This window comes from Polypterus senegalus, chromosome 4 (assembly GCF_016835505.1).
Source record: "Polypterus senegalus isolate Bchr_013 chromosome 4, ASM1683550v1, whole genome shotgun sequence".
In the NCBI taxonomy this organism is placed as follows: domain Eukaryota; kingdom Metazoa; phylum Chordata; class Cladistia; order Polypteriformes; family Polypteridae; genus Polypterus; species Polypterus senegalus.
In genome coordinates, this window is record NC_053157.1 from 142,132,379 (window position 1) to 142,153,228 (window position 20,850).

Genomic DNA, 20,850 nt, shown 5'->3' on the forward strand with positions numbered 1-20,850 from the left:
GTGGTGACTTGCACCACCACCACCTAATCAAAGCACCATGATGTTCCGACAGTGATGGATTAAAAGCCAGAAGTCTGCATGACCATCATCATCAAGTCCGTCCGTGAGAACCCTAAATACAAAAAGGACTACAGTGGAACCTCGTTTTGCGAGCATAATTCGTTCTGGAAACGTGCTTGCAGTCCAAAGCACTCGTATATCAAAGTGAATTTCCCCAAAAGAAATAATGGAAACTCAGATGATTCATTCTACAACCCAAAACTATTCATATAAAAATGATTACGGTAATACAAAATATAAAGTAAAAATACATAAAACAAATTAACCTGCACTTTACCTTTAAAAAGAATCATGGCTGGTGTGAGTGAGTTTCTAAACTCTTGTGGGATTCCACCCAACAGGACAACACGCGGAGGAGTGTCCCAAAGCAATCGCAGTCTCCCAGCGATGTAGCAGTTCGCCATATAAGCGTATCCAAAAATAATCACGGACATGCAGACGAAGAATAGGAGACGATTGCCCTCAAGAGAAGAGAGAGAGTGAGAGAGAGAGAGAGATATGCGCGCGAGTAGACAAAGTGTATCCATACTACTCGTATTGCAAGACATCGTTCGTTTATCAAGTCAAAATTTATTTAAAAATTTAGCTTGTCTTGCAAAACACTTGTAAACCAAGTTACTCGCAAACCGAGGTTCCACTGTATTTCATTTATGTTAGGTAGAATGCCCAGAGGGGACTGGGTGGTCTCGTGGCCTGGAACCCCTGCAGATTTTATTTTTTTCTCCAGCCATCTGGAGTTTTTTTTGTTTTTTCTGTCCTCCCTGGCCATCGGACCTTACTCTTTTTCTGTTAACTAATGTCTTATTTTAATTTCCTATTATGTCTTTTATTTTTCTTCATTATGTAAAGCACTTTGAGCTACTTTTTTGTATAAAAATGTGCTATATAAATAAATGTTGTTGTTGTTGTAAATTATAATGGTGCAAGCATCTTTAAAGTGTCCCTAAGGGCTATGGAAATCTCTTCCAACTATACTGGGCCGATTACTGTGGCTAAAAAGGTGACCTGAGCTGTGTGGCAGCAGAGCCAACCACTGCACCACCGTTCTTTAGTGACATCAAAGAATAAAGAACGTAGTTAGAGATGAGCAATCATAGATTTAATCAAAACAAAGAGGAAATGCTGAAATCATAGTAAAAAGACAGAAAAAATATGTAGGTCCTTTAAAGGCATGTCATGATTGAAACCGCTGGCTTGTTTTATTTTTTGAAGTCGTGCTGAAAGCTCTCCAAACTCTCTGTACTGATGCTTTGCACTTTCTATTCTATAAAAAAGATTAAATGTATTGTAAATAGTAATAAATCATTTGTTACTATTATTGTTTCATATAGTCTCCTGTGTTTGGGAGGGGTGGGGTGTCAGACTTCAAGGTTTGTTTTCACTCTTGTCTTGCCTCGTGGCTAATTATTATGCATGCATAGGGCATGAGTCTCCGTCTCTTATACTGACGTGGAACTTGAAGATTAACCTGCACCTTTGGCTACAAGCACAGATAACTTGTCTCACAGAGTCTGTAATGGAAATATCAGCATTAAATGCCCGGACAGGCAGTCCCATTAATAAATTAATTTGACTAATAATTTGATAAACAAGGGAGAACACGAATCCAGCAAATTCACCGCAAATAATGCTTTGGCAAAATTCACTGATCAACACTATTGAACAGTCAGTCAGTTTTATAAACAGATGAAACCAGCTCAGTTTTATCTTGATATGAGATAATCCTTAAAAAAATTATCTGCAGATTCATTTAACAAAATGAATGGTAAAAAACTGAAAATGCATACATATTTCTTATCCTGTTACAAATTAAACTCTGTTCTTTTTTACATGGATATTGGTCAGTTTTCCTGATTCCTCTTATGCAATTGTGCTCATTCACTTAATGAACCTTAAGGACCTTGGTGGTTGCTCAAAAGCAATCCCCAAACCAAATAAGATCAAAGGGGCCCAAAAGAAGAAGGGGTTCATGAATGTGCGATTAAACACAACACTAAGAACACAAACTAAAAATAAAATGGTAAACATAACAAAATTCCGATACCCCACTGGACCTACCCATAGAAATCGTAAACCCTGACTACTTACCCAAAACATCAGTCTGTCACTCCATGTTCATTTTCCACCAATATTTCTTCTCACAACCTGGACTTGACGATTACGTGTAGCAAATTAGTTGTTTGATTCATAAGAGTCATTGTGAAAGAGTCTATGTTTTGTTTATTTGGCTCAAAGGTGCTGTCTTATGAATACTTACTGAAACAAATTGTACAGCCATTTTTACTGGTGCTATTGTAGTAAGCGCGGTGAAAGAGAAAACTTCTGTTACTTTAGAACTATAGTACTTTGTTTTCTCAGTACTGTTTGAGTGTAGATATATACTGTACATGCTCCAATTTACTTTTATTCCTGTGTTTGGTGACTGGAGAGAATGACAGTGTCAATAAAAAATACAAAAAAACATTGGTTTTGTTTTATTGCTTTATTAAAAAAAAGTAACATTACAAAACCTCATGTAACTTAAGTACAGTTATCACATATAAATCTGGAGTGATATATAAATTAAAGAAAGAAAGAAAGAAAGAAAACTCACATCTTTATAAATATGTTAGCTTTCTGAACAGTGCTCCTGTATGGCAAAACTGTGTAATTATTATACATTCATATCTTAGTACATGCAAAACATTCCTTCTAATTGCAACATGTTTTATTTACATATTTCATCATAAAATACAAACTCTTCATATACTGCTCTTAGGTCAATGTGCAACAAGCAAGAACTTTATCCAGAAAAAAATTTCTCTGTACAAGTCCTATATGATTATTTAATATAACCATTGTGATATTTTTGGGTTATTTAAATGAAACATAAAATATGATATCTCGTTAAGCTTTTAAATAGTGCAGACTTCTAAAATAAAATTAAAAACCTTTAATACAGCTTATGCACCCTTTACCCTCATTACAGCTCCTAATATTTTGTATTTGATTTGTAATAATAAAGACACTATTTATTTTTTACAGTAGGTACAGCTACAATCCCAGATGCAGATGGCATTTCTAACATTCTACTGCAATAACTGAAACATAAGAAGCAGAACATTTCTATTAAGTAATTAGGAAAATGATGAAAAATATTACAGTGCTGCACATTTATCTATAAAGTAAGATTTGCCCAAAATGACTTTTCACACATTTTAATCAAAGCATTGTACTTTTCCTGCATGAACATTCTTCTGAAATATACATTTACCCTGAACCACTTTATAACAAGTATCAAAACCTTTATTCTAAGGCAGATCGGGTCTAATTTTATTTTTTTTGTTTAGCCAAGATTAGCTTACAATAAAACTTTAATTAATGGTAAAAAGGCTTAATAGTTAAGCCTGTAAAGCATTTAATACAGGCAATAGATAAGTCTGAATGAAGTAATGTACCATGCAATATTTTGCAGTCATTTTGTTTATCATAACACCATTAAACTGACATCATCAGTGCTCACTGACATGAAGAACATACTGGATCTACAGAAAGGACCAGGAGGGTCATTATAATGAAACAAATGAATGATGAAAGGCCTTTGATTGAAATAATGTGCACCTAGTGAAGGCATTTATTAAATGCATAAAAGAAAATGAATGTTCATCAGCTCAAACCTGCAGAATGCAGTACAGGGGGCCTGAGTTTATCACACCAGATTAGCATACAAACCAAGCTGCAGACCACCCGGGACAGGGCATTATTCTATTACAGTGTGAACTCATTCACACAACCACACATCGAGGGATAATTTTTAGATTAACATGTAACATGGGCAGAGGGATGGCAACAAGAGTACCCACAGAAAAACCCACAAATGTGCAGGGAGAAAGTGTAAATTAATTTCATTTTAGAAATATTTGAGAAAAAAAAAATGTGAATGTGTTGTATTCCCAGGGACAAGGTTTTAATAAATTAGCCAGATTTTCAAAGGTTGTTAAATGCTGATTTTTGGTTAGGGTATGTTTAAAATTGTAATTTAAGATAATCCATAAAAATAATAAAATGTTGCTTCATTTGTCATGCGATAAGAGAGAACATAATAACTGATCAATCTCCCTGGAATGTCTACCAGACCTAACTGTACATGAATCTTGTTGTCCAATGCTAACCCTGTTATACCCTTCTCTAGTCCGATTAGTCCTTCCACAGTCCTGTGAACACGAAGAATACTGATATAGTCAATTCAGCAGAGTAACTGCCCAAAAATTGTACGGCTTCTGATAATGAAGTTTTACTTCATTTACTGTGACCCTGCTCAAGAGAAGCGGGTTTAGAAAATGGATGAATCATTTTTAATTTTGTGTATAAGTAACTATCATGTTTGTATTTCGTAGCCCATTATGATTTCATGATGTACTGGATCTGTTTGCAAAAAGTTTAGGTGCAAAGCATTTTAATTTAAATAATGAATTTTGAAAGAGAAATGGATTAAATTAGAATATACATTAGGATTAGTTCTCCCAGCATGTTCTTCATGTTGTAATTTCTAAAATTTTTAAGAGAAGTACAATTATTATTTTGATTGTGTCCTCATCTTTGTCTTAACATTGACTTTATTTGACCTTAGACTTACACACATGCATACTGGTTTTAGTAAACTTTGCTTTATTAATTATTCTATACTGAAGGAAGGAAATTCAAAATCTTTGCATTATAGTGTAAACTGTACACAAAATTTTAGCAAAACAATAAGGATTTTAAGCAGCTCCATATATTTTTATATTACCAAGTCTGGTCCAAAGAATCTAACAGAGATTTGCAGAAAGCCAAATTAACATTTGCAGACTTCTTACAATGAATTTCACATATTTTAAAATGTACTTCATCTTAAGTTTTTCTACACTTTTAGATATATTTAAAATATGATAGTTTCATAATATTTTGAAAAAGCTAATAGCTATCTTATGGTATTTTAAAATGGCATTTGAAGGCATCTTAAAATAACACAAAGTCCTATTAAATATGCAGAAACTTTTAAAGATATCTACTGCATATCAGATGACTCAAAAGTTATTTTAAAAACATTTTGAGATGTTTCTAAATATAAATTTGCCTTGCCACGGAGTCCTAAAGTTGTTTATTTAAAAATGTTTTCCCTTCTTTTTGAATGTTACTAACACATGACACGTCTGACAACATACTAAGAAAACACTTTTTATTGGTTCGAATTCTAGTTTCTGACGGGCCTTTTTGTAAACCTACCAGCGTCCAGCATGACAGAACACTTTCCACTGATAGAACTATAATTACTGAACAATGCTGAGAACATAAACAGGACTATTTTGGGCAAACATAATCACACATGGACATAAAATCTTAAAAGAAATTGTAAAGTCACTCAAAACCACCACAACCCCAGAAGTTCTGACTCCAGTTCTATATTTACTCTTTTTTGCATACTGTGCAGTGGCTGAAAACTTTAGCTGTGTATTTTTGTTAATGGCACACAAATGGAAATGGGATTTACTGCTGTTGAGTAGCCTTTTGCTAAAGTATAAAGGCACATACATCATAATGCATCTGGATGTTAATGTAAGAAATGAGTGGATGCTATAAGTGTTTATTTGTATGACCTACTACACACAAGTTATCACACAATTTGTATTTTTAACTACATAAAGTGACAGAACATGTTAGTTTCAATGATCAGTTCTTACCTCTTTTTCATTACCCTCATTCTATATTGTATCCTATAACTTATTTCTGTTAATTGCCCATTTCTATCAAATGAACAACTCATATTTGATACAGATGAACAGTACCTTTATATCTACAGTATATTTGTAGACAGAAACTGTTTTAATATTAGAAAGTCCCTTTCTTCTAATAAATCTAAATTAATCGATAAAGACAGTATACAATAACGTTTATGTGTCTTTTTACAGTAAAACGTAACAGAGCAGCATATTCAATGAAGTAATCACGTATTCATTAACACTTTAACCATTAACCACAATATATATCTGAAATGAAGGAAAAAAAGACCACCAGTCTCTAAAAAGTGGGCAAACAGGGCTAAGAAATGTAAAATGATAAGACATTTAGTAAGGTTGACAACTTACAGAGGCTGTTAGCTGGTATGAGGTAGACCAGATTTTGAAAAAAAGCAAAGCCTCGGCCAAACTGTGTTGCAAACAAGCAACCAGTATGCAAGGACATGCTTACACACCTTTTTAAAAAAGGGGTGACAGTCATACTTTAAAATGTAATAATTAAACAACCTCCAATAATTTAATAATTCACACAAAGTTTGTAAATATTTTAAATATTTTACAGGCTGCATGCATGACATTAGCAAGTCTATTATCATTGTTAAAAAACTATTGGAAGTATTGTAGATAATACTCATAGTGTAGCAAAAATAGGATAGTTTATATACTGAGCTACCATTTCAAGAATATATTTACTCTTTTCCTATGGCAAAGCATAGGTTTACATTAAATTTGTGTAAGTTTATTTTTAATACATAGCCGGGACACCAGAAATGAATCATTTCTACAGTGCTGATGTACTGAATATTAAAGATTCCCAATTATTTTTAATACATTACAAAACACACTAATACATTTATTGAGTAGGCTAATAATAATCAACCTCAAACTTGATCAGTCAACATTTATAATTCATTCTTTCACTTTCTGAACCCTTAAATTTCAATACAGAGTTGTAGTTGGCTAAGCTAGCGCAACACTTACAACGTTATGTGCAGGCAGAAAAACAGTCTTGGATGGGATTCCAGTTTGTTAGATTGCACACTCATACTCACTCTCAGATCAGCCCAATTTAAAGTCACTAATTATTTTCATAAACGCATATTTTAAAAGGGATGGCAAACTGTAGTGCCAGGAAAATAAAACAATTTAAAATAATGTAGAAATATTATTACTTAATTAGTTAATTGTGTATTCTTAAATAGTATTGGGCAAGGGGTAATATAATCTGATTCTGCAATAAATGACAGAAAAACTATTTTCGATGTTGAATGAAATATTTACTCGTCTTGTTTGGTTTAACTGGATCTTATATTAATCTTTTAAGGAATAGTATACATGTGGAAGACTCACTTTGGTAGAAAATTCATTAAATGGTAGAATTTTAAATAGTAATTCACCCTCTAGTAACATACAATACATACAATTATTCAGACATTTTCAACTCCATTATTCTATGTTTTCAATTGTTTTACTTTGCTGGATTTAAGTTATCTGAGCACTCTATAGAACACATTACTCTAGGCTGAAGTTGAGAATATTATAATAAGGGAAATTGATTTGAAATCAGATTAAGTTCAAGTATATTTAATATTCGCATTGCATAATGCTACTGTAAGAAAAGATGGCGTGCCTTATGTAATGCAATAGGTCAAGCAAAACAATGTATCATTCCTATTTGTTGTCCAGCTCAACAATAAACATAATTTTCTACTAAAAATGACAAAAATGACATAATGTACCTGGCAAACCTTCAGCTAACTGCAGCTGTTGAAGGTGTTTTGAGCTATTTTTTTTTTCATTCAAATTAAAAGGCAATATTTGGGGGCATAAATATCTCTTAAAATACAGAAATGGAGTTATGGCCGCACATACAAAAACAGAGTGAAGTTGGAAATGATAAGGAAATTATAACAAGAGCATTACATTTGTAGAATTAGTGCTGAAATGAAAATTTTGGATCACATAATCAGAATGGACTGTGCATACTCTATATGCACACAAGAATATCAAAAGAAACCAAATTGGAAAATAAATTGGCATTTTTGGGATATAATGGCACTACCATGTATTTTTTACTTAATATTTTTAAAGGGCAAGCATACAGTCCAAACTTAGTACGTTTTATTGCTTATCATATTCTGCATACCCAACTATTGCACAATCCTTTGTGTGAACTGGAAGAGACTAACTTTATGATCAAAGTACTTCGATGGGTTATCTTAAAGTGCATTTCCCCCATGTCTTTAATCCGAATGGTTAAAAGAGGCCAAAGTCAAAAAGAGATTTTCCTGTATATAGACCTGAATACTTCCCTGAATGCAAGGACAAGGTGCTTGTATAATTCTGTCTTCTGTTGAAATTAAATTTATGACCTTGACACCATTATCACATGCAAGACACTAAAATATTACAACAAACCAAACAATAATAGTAATAAAAGCAAGTAGGGGCAAAACAGGGAATCCAACATATGATTTCCTTCCTTAAATTCCAGAACGTACAATTTAAATACTTTAAAGAAACACTTTTCTTTACATCATAAGGAGATTGCAATATTGTGCACCACACCTTAGAAAGTATTATTTAAGTTTTTACTGTACACTACTGTAACAATTTGCACTAAACTTTATATTTACTTACAATAAAAATGTTTATAACAAAGATCTTTCTGTATTCATATCAACTAACAACTGCTAATGTATGTATAAAATTAATTTTTTTCTCAAAAAATTGTCACTCAGTGAGACGAATCAAGAAAGCAATAAAAACATTTTTATTCAATATAAATGGGGTATTTAAGAAATATCTTAAAGTCATCCCTGGCTGCTGTTTGATGAAAAGATGTGCACTTAAAATTAACAATAATTAATTCAGTGAATTCTTGAACAATAATTATTTCTATTCTAAATAATAATGTCTCATTTACTGTACATTTACAATAGTTTGAGTCACAGTAATGAATTTACAAGTGGTTATTATATCATTTGAGAAAAAAAAATGAATGAATCAAGAATTAGCTGACAATACTAAACTTTTACTTGCATATGAAAATGACAAATTCTACTTTAACAGTAAATCATCTTTATGGATATCAAGTATATTGGGTCAGAATCATTTTACATCAGCATAGCTACCTGCCCAATAAAAGAGAGAGGCAGTGCTCTTTAGAAATGTTTTTGATAATTTGTCAATGCATTTTTTTTTACAATATTCAGTGAATGGTTATCATTTTTGAGATGATCTGATGTATAAATAAATACATAAAAACACACAGACATACACACATAAATAAAAACCCTTCAGGATGTTCACTGCAGGGAGCAGTCAGAGCTAAAATTATGGCCAATTAATTTGTTGTGCAAATCACAAAAAAATAAACTTTTCTTTGAAAGTTACATGTTGAACTTGTTTGAGGTCATCATTACTTCAATTTTCAAATGAGACATTCTAATTCAGTAACCCTATTTCAAATTATTTATGAAACACATCTTTTAGCTGAGACAGAGTAAGTTGCTTAAAGTCGTAAATATCTATGAAATAGATTTAAAAAATGGATTTCAAAATTCCATAATTATTTGGTGAAAAACTAAATAGAAAAAAGGATCAATTTTTAAGTATCCTTCAGATTTAAGCACTTGCAGGTATTTTGGTCCTCAAAAAATTCACTAGCTGAAGACAAAAATCAACATAGTACAACTGTTGCTGACAAACAGACAAAAAGCAGAGAAACTGGCATAGTGTATAGTGCAGCTACATGTGGCTTTAAATGTAACAGCGACTCATTTGTATTCTAAAGTATGGGAAAAATGAAATATCAAAAATGGCAAGAAATGAATACTTCCAAACATTTTAACAACAAGAAAATGAAATACCAAGTTTAAGAAAACAAATACTGTATTCTAACAATATTTAAATAGTGACAGTGAAGCATTAAGAAAACATTTGTACTCGTGCTTGGCTGCCTTTTACAGACTTACCAAAAGCACATATATTAGCAGTTATTTGTTGTATTTGGCATTTCATCAGTCCTATATTTAGAATTCTCATACAGTATATCTGATCACCTATTTGGATGGCACTAATCCTTTTATGGCTGGTTCCCTGTTTAAATAGGTAGCCCAGTACACCAAATTAAAGGTTCCAAATAAAACAGGGAACATTATTCTGGACATCCTGTCAATTTTGCTTACGCTGTTGAATGTCTTCTTGGCTTCCTGTGGTTTTGCATCTGGCTTTGCTTTGTTTGGATCTGCAGTGGCACTTTTAGAGATGGTAGGCAATACTGAGTCCTTTGTAATATTTGGTGCATAGTTTGCAACAGCCACAGCATAAGCATTGTTTTTCTTAATGATTGAAGCTTTCTCTTTTTTCTGTGGAAATAAATTAGAAAAATGAATCAGAAAGGAATGGTGTTTTTTTGATTCAAATCCAGCACAATAATTCTGTAGTTGCATTTAATACACAATGTAGCTCTAAGTAGCAGTATGCACAACTTACCTGGACTTTAATTATAGGAAAATAACTTATACGAGACTCATAGTCAAAGTAATGGGTGTATTCAAATTAGCGAAATATGCCTGTAAATACCAGTGTGGAAATGTGTGGTACTGTAACTAGTAGCGCAATCTATCTTCAAATTTGAGTAAAGATTATTTATTTGGAAAAATGACAGGCAAGGATATTTTGTTTTCAGCAAAGTATGATGCTCAGATTACTTTTAAATTAAAAAAAAAAATCCCCTGATGACTGTAACATGCTTATAAGCAGAAATAGGTTACTTCCTCAATGAAAGCAATACATTACAAATTGCTCCTTGTATACTGTAACAGGATTGTGTTACTCATTACTTCCTGGAAAAAGTAATCAAATTATTAGTAACTTCACTTTTACAATACTCTCTAAATCCATGCAAATACTGTATGTACCAATTGGAAACTATAAGGATGACACCCAAATGTCCTTATACTATTTAAATAGGAATGGAATGACCAATAACACTGAATGTGAATTTAGCAGTTAAACTACATGACATATATTATCCCTGTACCATTTTAAACATATGAATCAGCAAGTACAGGCTTCTAGGTCACTTAAAGTATTCTTAATAAAAATTACATTTTTTTTTTAATAAAACAGACTTAACCACTTTAACATTTACAAACATGGAGACAGTAAACGGTAACATTATGCTAGTTTTGCAATCAGTAGAAGACTGCACTTATTGATTGGGTAGGTCCAGCTACCTGCAGTGTTTATATTGCAACATGATGTCAAGTCTCTGTGGCTGTCTTGTACCATTGCTCTTGACACTACCAGGATCTATTCTAAACCCACTGCTTTTTTTCAGTCTGCATGCTCCCATTAAACCAGCCTTTCTCAAAAAACAAGGTGAACAAGGTGACACATGGCTTTACTTATTTATAGCTCCTGATAACCCTGATATGCTGGGCTCTCTTACCCAGTGTCTTACTTGTACTACTGAATAGATGAATAATAATTTTCTCAAGCTACATAAAGGTAAAAAAAAAATGTATTGTTTGGTAAAAATGGAAATAGTGCGGGCCTTAGAAATGAACTTGATCCCCTGGGATTAAACGTCAAGATGGAAATAAAGAATTTTGGTGTAATCTGACCTAAAATTTAAATCACACATTAACAAGATTACTAGGACTGCATTTATCCATTTAAGGAAAACTGCAAAAGTTAGGCCTCTTCTATCTCTGTAAGATGCTGAGAAATTAACTCACACATTTTATTTTAGTTAGCTAGATTACTGCAATCCACTCCTAACTGAACTACCCAAGAAAAACACCAGTTAAGAATGTAGCAGTTAGAACTTTAACCAGAAAAAGTCAACTACAGCTCATCTCACCTGTTTTAGCATTGTTACACAGCTTACCTGTGTCCTTAAGAACTGTTTTTAAAATAGTACTGCAGGTATGTAAAGCTTTACATAACCATTCTCCTTCCTATATATTGGAATCCCTGTCCCCATACATTTCAAGTCGTAAATTTAGATATTTTAATAGTACTCTGCTTATTTTTTCCAAGAATTTATACAAAAAAGAATTGGTAAGGCAGCCTTTTGCTGTTAAGCACCAAACATATGGAATACATTACGAATAAAGAAATGCCAGGCTAATACTTTGGATCATTTAAAAAAAACTCCTAAAACCCATTTTTTAAATTTGACTTTTTCATACCTACATTTTAGTTGTATTTCTAAAAGATTATGCATACACAGAATGATCATATTCAATGTGGATTTGCAATCATTATTAGTCTGTACTCTTCTCTGCTTTCTTTTACAGTCTTTCTGTGATGGTATTCTGTGCCACTACCACCTGAGCCACCTGAGCCACCCGTACTTGAATGAATGTGGATGTCCCAACTCTTCATGAGACCCATTGCATTGATGAAGCCTGGAAGATGGGATGAAGCCTGGAAACAATGAGGAGCAACTTAAGACATTTATGTTATTTAGAATGCCCAGTAGGGGCTGGGTGGTCTTTTAGCCCTGGAACCCCTGCAGTTTTTTTTTCCCCAGCTTGACTTGACTTTTTACATATTTTTCTGTCCTTCATGCCATCTGACCTTTTCATTGTACTTATTATTAGAGACTTAGAATATGATACTACATATAAGGACTTTCTCTATCTATTAATTCTGTATCTATTTTTATGTAAGTCTGTATTGTGTACAGTATTCAATAACAATTAAAAACAGCGTAAAATAAGTTACTTATGCATAGAATTCTCCACTTTTGTGGGAAAGTTGAGATGTGACAACAAAATACAGTAAAAATGTATATTGGATTATGGCACTACAATTTCTGAATTCATGACAACTATAACATTTTCATTTGATTTGATGTCAAATTCTTTTCGGCATATGCAAATCAAAGTCCTCATGGGCTCATTGATCAAGAGAATGTGATCACACAACAATTAATGGTTTCCTTTGCTCTATCCTCCTTAAACTAAAATTAAACTCTCGCTCCTCTTTTATTGCATTGTAAAATGAAAAGTTGTTATTTTTCAAAATAAGACTTAATTTTTTTTTAATAAACACAAAGTGAAACTTAATAAAATATCAAACTTTAATGAAAAATACACATCTCTGGTGCAGATGATCAGGTAGCCACACTCACCACCTTGAACGTTATGTGAACTGGACTGCCTGCCCTTCAAAAGATTTATGTAAATTGACATATTATTTGTTTTAAAACATACTAGCCGACCCGTGGCGTAGCATACGCTGCATAATTATTCATTGATGGGTGAACACTTCCTGAAAGACACAGTTGTCCGTATGGGGTGGGTTTGAGGATATGACTGTGAGAGAATGAAAAGATGGAACACTGCAGACAGCAACATACAATTGTCCATGACTGAAAACTGGTTTTGGCAGATACAGGCATATTTTTTTGAAAGTTTGGCCCTGTGCCTTATTAATTGTCATTGCAAAGGCTAATCTAACAGGAAATTGTCTGCGTGTAAAAATAAAAGGCAAATTTGAATTTGATGGGGTCAGGGAAATCTGGGGAATAAGGACAGTTTGTGAGGTAGGAGCTGCGATAGTTTTACACTCCAGTACATTGCGGTGAATGCTGGAATTCTAGTGCCATTACAGAGACATCTTGCTGGCATGAGGTTTCTGAGAAGCATGATGACTGAACCAATTTTAATTCTGAGTTTATGCAGAGGCATGCCAGTGGGAGTAAGACTTAAGAAATTCTTCGGGGAATGAAAGTTGATCTGTGGGATGGTCTGTGACGATGGAGTCAATGCTGATGAAAGTTACTTCGTCTGTAGGGATAAGTTTCAGTACTTGTTCATTAAGGTGTAGCGAGTCTTCGTTTGTGACGCTTAATATAGCTAACGTTCTGAGTTGTTCCGGAGTGACAGTTGAGAAGTCAATGTGCCCATATAGTTGTTGAACGGGATCAGAATTAAAAGGAAAAAAATGTGAAGGTAATGTTACAGCTGTTCCATTTTTCCCGTCTCCAACATCGAGGAGCCATTTTGCGAAATGTTGTTCGTGAGGAAGAGCTCTCATATTTGTTGTCAGTGTAAGTACATGCATGTGACGCCACAAAGGTTGCTTGTTAATGCAACTGGCGACAGTAAGTGCTCGGGAGCCACGCATAATGTCCGGGAGCATTTGTCAGAAATCTCCACCCAATAGTATTGTTTTCCCTCCAAATGGCTGCGTGTCACCTGTGAGGTCATGTAATAACCTGTCAACTGCCTGGAATGCGTATGCATGTGTCATTGGCGCCTCTTCCCATATTATCAATTTGGATTGCAGAAGATGTTGAGTGTGTGGAAAGGTACATTTGATGTTGCATGTGGAAGTAGTAGTCAGATGTCTTTGAGATATACCAGGAATCCACAGTCAGCTTCAACGGTATTTTAAAAACGGAATGTGCAGTACGTCCACCCGGTAACAATGTTGCAGCTATTCCTGTAGATGCTACGGTTGTAGGAATGTCTCCCCTAGCTCTTATGGTATGAATCAGGGTTTTGTAGACAAAGGTTTTCCCTGTTCCTGAAGGACCATCTAAGAAGAAACATTTTTGTCGCGGACGGGAATCGCTGTATGCAGCGTGTAAACATGTGTTTGGTGATGTGTTGGGGCGGGCACATGAGCAGGCAGTGCGCATGCCTCGAGAGTGAGGGTAGGCACGGGAGTAGGGTTAGAGTTGGAGGATGGGGCTCCGTCGTGCGTACCCCATGGTCATGCTTCCCATGGTTGGGCGACTTGGTCGATTATATATATAGATGTGTAACATAAGTAACAAAATTCGACATACATCAGAAGAAGAACTGAAGAACTCAAATTGTGACTCATTACACTACTTTGTTGCTGTGAAATATAATGAGATTGCAGTAATGACTAATATTGTACCGACCTACTCCCAGCTCTGCTTAACAGTGCCAGATGATGGAGAAAACACTATAAAGATTCATTAGACTCTAGAGAGAATAAATGTATGATCATTGGAGAAATGATACTGTCCAGGCTGAAACAAAGTACTACTGTTAAGGGACATTAACATGTCCAAAACAACAGCAAACATGCACTGGTAAGAGAGTTGGGATTTTGTGAGGTAGTAAACAAATTTACGCAGATTTGATTGTCATGTAATTTACCTTTTCATATTTGTATTGAATCCTAAAATTTGGGTGCAGATTACTTTAGTGTGCCACTAGTATTTTTATAAGCATTCATTAATTCTATTTGACTTTCTTCAGAACTAATTTTGATCATTTTGAAGTTTGTGTGGCAGCATTCCATCAGCATTGGGCACAAAGAAGAAATTGAAAATGGGGAGGAAATCTATCCAGCAGATTAGCTTAGTAATGTGCAGGATCAATATAGAGTTACCAATTACAAAAGAAATGTCTTTGAGATATACCAGGAATCCACAGTCTCTAGAAACAACCTAAAGAGACACTGGAAAACAACCACACAGTGACTAGGCTGGAACAGAAGTGAAGAGTGGGCTTTCTCTGTAAAAAAGTATATTAAAATTCAGCAACAGTTTTATGATTACAATGGCTAGTATAATATTAAATATGGTCGATTGCTTAATAAAATATAATAATAGACTTAGCAGACATTCTGATCACTTGCAAAATCATGAAAAAAAGAATATGTGTTAAGAATATGAATTTATACATAGCTATGGGCTATTGTATATCAAATATTGAATTCTTTAAAACTATATTTACTGTAAGATTGTTAAATTAAATATATAAACAGGTGTTTATAGAAATTTCACACAAAGAGATGCCCTGAACAGAATGTAATTTGATCCTTATCATATGTACCTAAACTCAAAGTAAGCAGCTACTTCCCTTAAAAGTCCATACCAGAATTTTGAAATGAACAGAGACAGATACATGCATGCTACGTCAACAGACAATAAATTGTCCCAGTACCAAATGCATGTGTGTGTGTTTCATAGTTTGGTACGTTCTCAAGTCCTTGCATCAATCTGATATCTTTTGTTTTAATCTCAAAAAATCGGATTCAAAAATGTAACACTTTAGGTATTGCATAAATGCATCTATTACTCATTGACTTTATGTAACACGCCCTTAACAAAGACTTCTTTGGGTCTTTATACCACTTCTAAAATATCAATTGGTGGGTTACTCATTTTTAGGCAGTATTACATACCCATGTAATAGTAAAATGACTTGTTAATATGAAGGATTCACAAGTTTTATACTAAATATGTAATATCTAGAGAAATCCGTCTCAAGCCACCTCAGACGACTCCAAAGTGAATTTTTGTTAGTAGGTCACATTGCAGAGATGAAGATACACTTTGCTGATGCTTTGTAGAAAGAAGTGTGTGTCAACGTCTCATTACATAAGTGTAAATTTGTAATAGATGCATTTTGCAGTACCTAAACTAAAGAGTCTTCCAAACAAATGAACGGACAAAGAAACATCCTCATATGGTGGAAGTTTACCAATAAATTAATCATGGGTTTTAACGTTTGCAGTAGGAGATTGCATAAAATGTTTTTCTTATATTAGGAAAGATGCTTCTAAGTCCTTACTTCTTTAAATGTTTTTTTAAACCAGAGGATGAAGATATGCCTTTTACCTAAGGCAAAGTAAATCTAGTGTAAAATCAGCAAATAGCCACAACAGATGCTATGCAAAGCAAAAGAGTTTTGAGAGTATAGTTACTATAAGAATGATTAAAAGCTGACACATGTACATATGGTAAGCTGTTGGCATTTTTAGAAATGTTTATTATGTTTAGTTTTCAGGGTTTATTTCTTTTTATTATTTTGTACCCTTTTGGAGATTTCTGTTTCACTTATGGCACTGACACTGCCTGGTACTCTACCAAACAGTCTAAATTCATATGGCATTCCAGTAGATTTCATGTTCCTTCTTAATACTTTGCAAGACAAATGACTTTATACAAAGAAAGAAGAAGCAATGGTCAGAAAACCTCTGCAAAAAAGCTATCCTATCCATGTTCACAAAGTGAAATACATACAAAATATCCGGTTATTTTGGCTATCTATCTATCTATCTATCTATCTATCTATCTATCTATCTATCTATCTATCTATCTATCTATCTATCTATCTATCTATCTATCTATCTAAATCCTGCTGAAAATAATAAACTACCAACTTGACATAAATGCATTACTACTAGTAAATAAAGTGGTAAAATTTGGTGTTTTGTACATTATTATATTTAGACTAATTTAATTAAGATTTACAATAAATATGCCAAAAATTAACAATAAGCTGTTAAATTATTACCCTTCATTATGTAATAGTAGTTGCTGTAAGTGTGTTGTACCACTACCACTTAATTTCTGAAAGAATATAAATGATAAAACATGAATAGAATATGTAACTACATCAAAATCCCTGTTAAAAAATAATTCTTTGATAGGATAAGATAAATAAGTTTACAGTAAACATGTATACAAGACATCACAAAGAATGTTGGGATATTAACTATCTCTATGTGTTTGTGTATACATTTCCATAACAAAAAGGAGCACTTACAGTCCAAAACCAATGTTAATCCTTTTACTACTATACCTAGGTACAAGTGGTCAAAGCCAATCACAGCACTTTGTGTGGAGCACACTGTAATCTAACCTTATGTCTATCTTCAGTAGAAAAACTCCATCATACATGGATATGCATCATGAAGTACAGACAGTCTTTTTGACACATTTCCATTTCATCATACACATTAAGGTAGTTGTGTTCAATGAGCCAGTTTACTCCAGTGGTAACTTTCCACAGACTAGTGTGGAAGACGAATGTTCTCTTCGTTCCCTTGTACTAATTAATGTCTGAGAAGTAAACTTTACAATACCATGTAATAACATGCTTTGTTTTTAGCAAACAGAAAAATGTTTGTGCAAAGGACTCAAGGTCTGAGCATTCCACACATGAGTCTGCCTTATCACGTTTTCCCTTAGCTTACATCTGAACACCATAACAAAAGGGGCCAAGAAATCAAGTTGCATAAGGGGCGTTAAAGGGGCTCAAGGATTGTGTATAATAAAGTGTTGACTGTTACATTTTATAATGATATTAAATCACGCATTCTAGGGGTATAAAACTGGACCCCACCCAACAGACGGGGTTCAGAAGAGCCCTGACGCTGTCATGTATATTTGATTGTCTGCTTTTCTGAAACTCTTCTCACCGTGACTCTGAAAATAAAGCTGCTTTATAACCACACCTGCTGTCGGGTCTGAGATTTCGTCCACACTAGCACTACAACTCTAATTATTTAAGAGCATGGAAGTCAGAAGCACACTATTTCAAGATTACAATGCTTTAACAGCTTTTCTGAATTCATATTTGAGCATATTGTAGAGAGTACTGATATGTAGGCACTAAGACATACACTAAATAATTGATCAATCGTTGTTCAGACTAATAACAGGTTTGGTTTTTGAAAAATAATAAACAACAACTATATACTCTAATACACTTATAAGACTGATTACTTTACATGGGAAATATTACCAATAACAAAAGTAAAACCGGAAAAAGTACATCAGTATCAGCATTCATTGTCACTTTCTGCTATCCAGAGACATACATTTCAGTATCACTGTGACCAAGACAGGTACTGAATGGATCTATTAATTAATTTCCAATGACATTTTCAGCTCTCTTTCTCATATTCTCCTGAGATTTGTCAAAAAATGGTGTCCTCTTTCTTACCAGTTAAACACTTGCAGAGAGATGCATTACTGGACTGCCTGTGATGAGCGGTCTGCCAGCTGCTATAATATTATATACACTGTCTATTGTGTTTACTATCTTTTTAATCTTACTCTTTGTAAATACATTTTAAACTTATTTTTATTTCTCTAATGTATCCACCCAATTCATATATTCAGATTTTTTCTTTAATATCATTATATGTTATTTAATTGCATATCAAGTCACTGAAAGTGAAAAGTCCTGATTTCTCTTCAGATCTGGTGACACAGATGGGAGAGAGATCCCGACTTTCAATTACATGAGTACCAATGTTAACTTAATAGAGAAAAGTTGTCCCCCAAAAAAGTCTTAATTACTGTATTTAATTTAGTTCAGGATTTGATTCATGCTATTATTCTGACTCCAGTTTATTTTACATAGGGGAATAAGACAAAGTTATGCAATGTCACCAAAATATATCTTATTTCCTTGTACACTCAGGGTCTTTTGATGAAAGTGTTGTCTCCAAATCATCAGATGATAAGAATATAATTTAAGACTGGGATGAAACTGTTTTTAATTTGACTTACTGCTTAGTGTAATTTTTTCTGTCTATCTTTAGAAATAATAGCACAACATTTTTGCCACAGTCAGTGGTCTTATTACAGTCTTTTCTACCATGTTTACTTGAAAATAAGACAGGGTCTTATATTAATTTTTGCACCAAAAGATACACTAGGGCTTATTTTCATGGGATATCTTATATTTATTCATGTACAACAATATACAGTATATTTATCCAAATAAGGTCATGTCATCTTTCTCTGGAATATCGTCATAACTCTCCACGTTCAAACCCTGAATTCCAGCCTGAATTTCTTGCTACATCAGGTGCTTCTAGGATCCTCCAGGATAAATGTGGATGCTTCAATGTTTGATGAATGGTTCGATGTGGTGAAGCAAAATGCTGACATACAAATGCATTCGTGGTGCTTTTATATTCAAGCGTCGCATATACCCCAAAGTAATGACACAATATATTTTAAAAGTCTCACATACCATCTTCTGTGCCATCTTTTTTTTTTTGCACCTTTACAATACCATCAGAATGTACAGCGGCATATTTGAGCCACAGAGAAAAAAAATAAGGACATAATGAAAATGTCTATTTTGTGATTAAAGTAAAAATTTCGACTTTAACCTCAAAATGTCCACTTTAACCTCGTAGTTTACTTTATCATTAAAGCAGACTGTCGTAAATGTCATCTTACCCAGCTGTTAAATCGCTACGTGCTTCTGGGGCTTCCTCCTGACCAGACAGAAGAGGCAAGAAGCAATAGATGGCCACACACAACACATTACATTTATAATATTCCAGCACATTTAGAATTCTTAGATTTATACTTGATATCACTTTCATGATGAAATGCATTAAAGTATGTATGTTACATTTTACAGATAAATCGTTAACTTTGTTTAAATAATGAATACTGTTAAGAGTTACATATATGGGGTGGCATGGTGGCAAAGCAGTAGCGCTGCTGTCTCGCAGGGAGTCATGTTCATTCTGATCCCTGACCTGGAGTTTGCATATTTTCCTGGTGGGTTTCAACAGTGTGCTCAGTTTTCCATCCAAAGACATGAAGGTTTAGGGATTTGGTGAAGCTACAATGACGCCAGTGTATGTGTGTGCTTGTGTTCACCTTACGGTGAGCTGTTGCCCCATCCAGAGAATTTGTTTCTCTCTTGCACCGATGCTGCTGGAATGGGTGCACCCCCAAATTGATGGATGTAATCATTAAACATCCTTTTCAGAGATATTGTGGCAAGGTGTCCTTGGAATTTAGTGGATGTTTCGAGCACATGCATCGCATCACGTGAAGTATAAACCTGGCCTTAGGCACCTTACTTTTCACCTGACGATCTTGACTAGGGCTTATTTTTGGGGTAGGGCTTATATTATAGAGCAGCTCGAAAATCATGCTAGGGCTTATTTTAGGAGTAGGTCTTATTTTCGGGGAAACACGGTACCTGAATCAAGTCACTTCTTTCCACAGTGTTGCTGTAAACTAGGAGCATGACAATTCATGAAATTTGCTGACCATTTTGTACAAAGAATCAGAAATATGTAGTTGTTTCCATGGACTTTTGATCTTAATGTTAAATTATAGATTTAATTTTCATCATATTTTTGAGTATTCTGCAGAGTGATGGAAGGTCATGTGGACTGAACCTAGTTTTTAAAATGTCTGTAAGCAAAGCTATGCAATTTATTCCACATTTTATGCATATGAAGATGGCGAATGCCTAATTAT

At 33.9% G+C, this 20,850-nt stretch overlaps 1 protein-coding gene across 2 annotated transcripts in view; it reads right to left on the reverse strand.

Annotated features, from left to right (window-relative positions):
- Positions 1-5,332: 5,332 nt before the first annotated feature.
- Positions 5,333-20,850, reverse strand: part of LOC120527686 (gamma-aminobutyric acid receptor subunit alpha-2-like) — a 377,740-nt gene continuing 362,222 nt past the window's right edge. For both annotated transcript variants that reach the window (XM_039751381.1, XM_039751382.1), the window contains exon 10: positions 5,333-10,186. In XM_039751381.1, the coding sequence (XP_039607315.1) occupies positions 9,881-10,186 (306 nt within the window). In that variant the 3' untranslated portion in view covers positions 5,333-9,880. The remainder of the gene's footprint in view (positions 10,187-20,850) is intronic.